This window comes from Bufo gargarizans, chromosome 5 (assembly GCF_014858855.1).
Source record: "Bufo gargarizans isolate SCDJY-AF-19 chromosome 5, ASM1485885v1, whole genome shotgun sequence".
Taxonomy (NCBI): Eukaryota; Metazoa; Chordata; class Amphibia; order Anura; family Bufonidae; genus Bufo; species Bufo gargarizans.
Genome location: NC_058084.1, coordinates 402,251,951 through 402,257,950, shown reverse-complemented (window position 1 = coordinate 402,257,950; position 6,000 = coordinate 402,251,951). Strand labels below are relative to the sequence as shown.

Sequence of the window (6,000 nt, the reverse complement as noted above, 5' to 3'; positions counted from 1 at the left end):
AGTATATTAATAGATTTAGAAGACAGTAGACAGCAAGGAAAGCACTATAATAATTTCGAAAAGAAGCAAGAACCATTCACACTTCACCCCACACACATTACACATTACAGGTCAGGTACAGCTGGAGGTGAAAAAACCCACCAAAATCTTTTAAACTATCCATTAACACAGGAAGTAACAAAGACCTGGTACTGTAAGTAAAATGGTCCAACAATTCAGAAAAAGGTATTTAACCTCGAGTAAAGACTGAGTAAGCAGAAAGATTGAATAAATAGTTTAACAATGAGCATAGCATAGTTTAAAAAAATAAAAACCACCCAAGAACTTTCTTCTTCCATAAATATAAAAGTCTACATACATGTTAGGGTTTGTCACCTGGTTTGGGGGCCACCAAACTACCTGCATGCTGTCATACAGCTTAGGTTTAGAGTCCCAAACCTGCAAGCCCATCCATCCATGCAAAGAATAGTAAATACAAATTGAACATACTGTGAGAAGAGTCTGGGGCTATTCTCCAGCAGGAGCGCTGTTGAAGCTGAGAACAGGACACCACAATTCACTACATAGGTGCTGATAAGCAGTACATGCTCATTGAACGGAGATGTACCATCCTCAGCTTCATTGGCTCAGGGTGCATAAGCAAGACTAGCAGACTCTTCTCCCAGTTTATTTAATATTCTTTGCAGGAACCTCCTAATATATCCCCACTGAACGGTTATCATTATTAAAACGGTTGTCTAGCTTTTACTAAGTGATTGGCTATCCTTAGGATTGGCCATCACTAGCTGAATGACAGGGTTGGACACCTTGCATCCATCAATAAAGTTAATGGAAGCAGTGCTGTAGTAAGCAGCTCTGCACGCTAGAATGTTGACGCAACTTACATTTTCTTCTGTTCCTGTCTTCTCCACGATGACCGCTGGCAGCTGTAATCCTCCAGGAGATGTTGGATTTGAGTACATGCCAGCTTCTCCAACCAAAGATACCACTCCATTACAATCCACTGAACTGTTTCTCTTGCCATTCTGTGTGAACCCGGGTGTATTTGGATAGGAGTTGGCACTTGTTTGGCTCTGTATACTTTGGCGTCTTCCTGCACGTGGAACGAGCAAAGATCCTCTGTGACCATAACTGGCATTGCTCCCTTCATCATCTGCAAATTCAGTCTCTGAGTAAAGGTCTCTAGGACGGAAATTAAATATGTTTCCATTGCTTTTCCTCCGTCTACCAGAGATAGGTCCAATACCGATGCCAAGTAAGGACTAAAAAATAAAATATAAGTCAGTGGCATAATAATAATGTATCATTCTCCATCCTGATAGATTTGTACTGAATAATGCACTCCCGTGTATTTAGGATGACTGGCCTGTCTGATTTACGTATAGACATACAGTTGTGTATATACTTTATAAGTATAAAATGTTCGAAATAGGAGTCAGCTATTCCCTGCAGTGTAGCTGCTGTTTCAGTCCAGTCTTGAAGGGATGTGACACCTGTCAAGAACTGGTAGAGTGCTCTTTAATCCGCTCCAAATTAGCTACAAGCAAATAGGTGTAGAAAGAAATGACATTTGCTTTACTTGAAAGACTAGCACAGTGGCCACTTCCTCCGGGAGAACATGAACAGGTGCACTGAGGTCATATTAATTTGCAAAGATGAGTGATTTATGAACTAAAGAGATCTTCAAAGGAACATTTAAGTAATAGACTCACTGCCCAAATTTGGATTCACTGAGCATGGTCAAGGGTTGTGGACATGAATAGAGGCTACACTGCTCCACAACTACACGTCTATCTATCTATCTCTTATCATCCTAGTTATCAATCTGTTCTCTGTATCTAGCTATAGGTTTACTGAATATGCTTATAGCTGGCATTTTGTATGTATCGATCGATCTCATATCTATCTATCTTATATCTATCTATCTCATATCTATCTATCTCATATCTATCTATCTCATATCTATCTATCTCATATCTATCTATCTCATATCTATCTATCTCATATCTATCTATCTCATATCTATCTATCTCATATCTTTCTATCTTATATCTATCTATCTTATATCTATCTATCTATCTCATATCTATCTATCTCATATCTTTCTATCTTATATCTATCTATCTTATATCTATCTATCTATCTATCTTATATCTATCTATCTCATATCTATCTATCTATCTATCTTATATCTATCTATCTCATATCTATCTATCTCATATCTTTCTATCTTATATCTATCTATCTTATATCTATCTATCTATCTATCTTATATCTATCTATATCATATCTATCTATCTATCTATCTTATATCTATCTATCTCATATCTATCTATCTTATATCTATCTATCTTATATCTATCTATCTCATATCTATCTATCTCATATCTTTCTATCTTATATCTATCTATCTTATATCTATCTATCTATCTTATATCTATCTATATCATATCTATCTATCTATCTATCTTATATCTATCTATCTCATATCTATCTATCTTATATCTATCTATCTTATATCTATCTATCTCATATCTTTCTATCTTATATCTATCTATCTTATATCTATCTATCTCATATCTATCTATCTCATATCTTTCTATCTTATATCTATCTATCTTATATCTATCTATCTATCTATCTATCTTATATCTATCTATATCATATCTATCTATCTATCTATCTTATATCTATCTATCTCATATCTATCTATCTATCTTATATCTATCTATCAATCTCTTCGTCTGTCTATCTCTTATCTTCCTAATTATCTGTTAAATGTATAATTATCAATCAATTTTCTGTATCGATAAGTTTATTACATATATGTATCTAACTGGCACCTCATGTCTATCTACCTACTATCTATCTATCCATCTATCTATTTATGAGTCATAAAATTACCGGCTTGCGTCCACTCTCTTCATCAGATTCCCCCCTGTTAGTTCTTAGATCATCGTTATACTCATCAACTTCTGAAGATTTTTTTTTCTTTCTTCGATTTCTTCTTTCTTTGGCACTTTTAGAACTGAATGGTGACATCTCACAAGAGCTATATGATCCGGCATCTGGTCCTTTATTAGCCAGCGCCTGCTTAAGACACATTAAAAAGGCACATATGACAATTTCCGCTCAAGCTTCCCCTGAAAATAATACAGTCCCTTTTAAACACTAGTGAACCTTTATGGCTGTATACATACAGTGTAAAGGGGCCCCATAATATAAAGGGAGCATTCCTACAATAAACATTTATAGGTGATAAATGTCTGATCGCTGGTTGACCCAATGCTGGGATCCCCAATGATCACCAGAACAGGAGCTCCAAAACCCTCCATTGAATCTCCTCCTCACGTCTAGGATGATTTGATGTTTGTTTGCCCCCTTTTCCTACTTTTTCCATGATCCATGGGTTAATTCTTCACTGCTTAACTTTTAACTGCTTTTAACTTTAACCTTGTCAGGCCTGTCCCAGCACATTATTACATCCTTTCAAATAAACTTTTCACATGGGCTGCCGCTATGGTACACACATCTTTACTGCAGTCCCACCAGCTTATAAAATGTCTAAGTCACAGATACGCCTAGTTTTTCCAAATATCCATTTATATTATATTTTACATCAGAGACGTTACAGAGCAGTCGAAAACATAGACAAACAGACAATGTGCTGAAGTGAAGCTGGAATCTTACAGGATGTCTGCTTGGGACTGTCTGTCATTGCCATAATATCTCTACTAACATCAATGCTTCAATATAATGCACCAAGTCATTAGAAAACTGTATCAGTAATGCATAGCATGAAAGTATCACACATACAAAGCTTGGCTAAGCCTAATGTGCATTTCAACTAACCTCTTGTTCCTTCTTTAGTTGCTCCATAGCTTGTTGAAACTCCTTTTCCTTTGCTTCTGCCTCGGCAATGCTGGCTTGGTTCTGCTCTTCATAAGCCATGGCCACCACAGCAAGTATCAAGTTCACCAAATAAAATGAACCCAAAAATATGACGAAGACAAAAAATATCATATATGTCTTCCCTGCTGCTCGTAGAGTCTGCAAAAAGAAAAAAAAAGAAACGCAAAGCCACCAGTTGGAATTTGTTGGGGGGTTTTTTAAGCAATTTTTTTTACTATCACCGCTAATAGTGATAATAGAATTATTCAAATATTTTATTCAGCTGCTTCGCTGAATTTTACCAAAAAATTTGCTTTATGATGAATTACTTCATCACGTAGCGTCATTGTACCCCCTCAGATGCTGCGTTCATAGCTGATTGCGGCATCTGAAAGTAATAATACAGTGTAACATAAAAAAAATTAATAAAATCATACTAACCCTCATCCATTTGATCGCGAAGAGCCAGTCGCTGCCACCTTTATGGAAGATCTAGCACGAAATCTCGCGTGGACCGTGATGATGTCATCACATCGCCTGGTGAGGTGACGTCATACATCACCACGCATGGGATTTAGTGCGAGAACTTCAATCAAGATGGTGGCGGCCGACTCTTTACGCTCCAACGGATGCGGTAAATATGATGTTTTTCTTTTAATTTTTTTACCACCATTCATGGAAAATTTATTCGCTACCACGAAGCACAAGGCTTCACAGCGAATAAAATTTTCCCTGAAATTGGGATCAAATCTCAATTCGTGGAGTTCGATTCGCTCGACACTATTCGTTAATCAACTATTCAATCAAACAGTGATGAAACACAATTAAACCATGAGTACAATATACTCTATAGGGTTTGTAATACATGGTCCACTCATTATACTGACAGGATCAAAAACACCCCAGATGAATGGATAAAAACTGCATTCAATGATTTCTTAGGCTCTACCTGTTGATATAAGTTCTCCCAATAGTCTTGTGTCATAAGTCGGAAAAGAGAGAGAAAAGCCCATCCAAATGTGTCAAAGCTGGTGTAACCATAATTGGGGTTTCTGCCGACCTTCAAACAAGAAAAGCCTTCAGGGCACTTCCTGTGGACAGAGCAAAGACAAGCGTATTTAGTATATTAATCATTTGTAGTGTTTCTTTACACGTCTCCTATATCTACTATAAGGTATATCTACTGTACATCTACTACAGAAATCCATAGACAATGAAGCAGATGAATTAAAAAGAGATATAAACAGTCATAGATACAGTGCTGTGCAAAAGTATCAGGCAGGTGTGTAAAAAACCCACAAGGTAAGAATACTCTAAAATAGAAGTGTTAACAGTTTATTTGTATCAATTAACAAAATGCAAAGTGAATTAACAAAAAAGAAACCAAATCAAATCAATATTTGGTGTGACCACCCTTTAAGACAACATCAGTTCTTCTAGGTGCACTTGCACACAGTTTTTGAAGGAACTCAAGCATTTCCAATGCTCTCTCCCTATTCAAATAAATATAACCCGAGATTAATTTCTACAATTAAGAGATTTTGCAAATAGATTGAAATGTTTGATTAGCTACTGTGTTCATTGTACGGCCAACCTTTATTGTAACTATTGTGAAATTCAATTTACACAGGAATGTACGTGTAGCTTCTTAAGCCTGTATAATGCAGGCGATTGTCTGAAAGGAAGCGTTCCTTCCCAGCGTTTGCCTGCTCGTTAGCGGTGGAGACTACTGCTATTACATGCAGCGATCTCCTCCACAGTATGGGGAGGAGAGATCGCTAATGTCATCACTCGTCCCCATACTGAATCATTGTTTGCCAGCAGCGGATCGTGATTAGACACTTTGACATATTGGATTTCTCAATGAACGGGTCTTCGCTTGTTGATCGGGTAATCGGCGGCGGTATTACACTGCCAGCTCGTTAGCTATGATCTTACAGAAATTCTGACAGTCTAATACACCCTTTACTCCTATTGCATCTTGTGTATATATGTATGCGTATCATTCCCAGGGGTTAAACAAACCCTGAACTATTTATTTCATCTTAACACATATTTATTCCATGGTGAGGGCAATTCATCATGGTTTGTTAAAGGCCGTAAATCAAA

At 36.9% G+C, this 6,000-nt stretch overlaps 1 protein-coding gene across 1 annotated transcript in view; it reads right to left on the bottom strand.

Moving 5' to 3' along the window:
- Window positions 1-737: 737 nt before the first annotated feature.
- The window catches only part of LOC122939477 (sodium channel protein type 5 subunit alpha-like), a 208,215-nt gene continuing 202,952 nt past the window's right edge, over window positions 738-6,000 (bottom strand). Inside the window, exons 9-12 of the mRNA XM_044295548.1 lie at window positions 4,841-4,982; window positions 3,853-4,050; window positions 2,905-3,093; window positions 738-1,262 (exon numbers count right to left, since the gene is read on the bottom strand). Of these exons, the coding sequence (XP_044151483.1) occupies window positions 738-1,262; window positions 2,905-3,093; window positions 3,853-4,050; window positions 4,841-4,982 (1,054 nt within the window). The remainder of the gene's footprint in view (window positions 1,263-2,904; window positions 3,094-3,852; window positions 4,051-4,840; window positions 4,983-6,000) is intronic.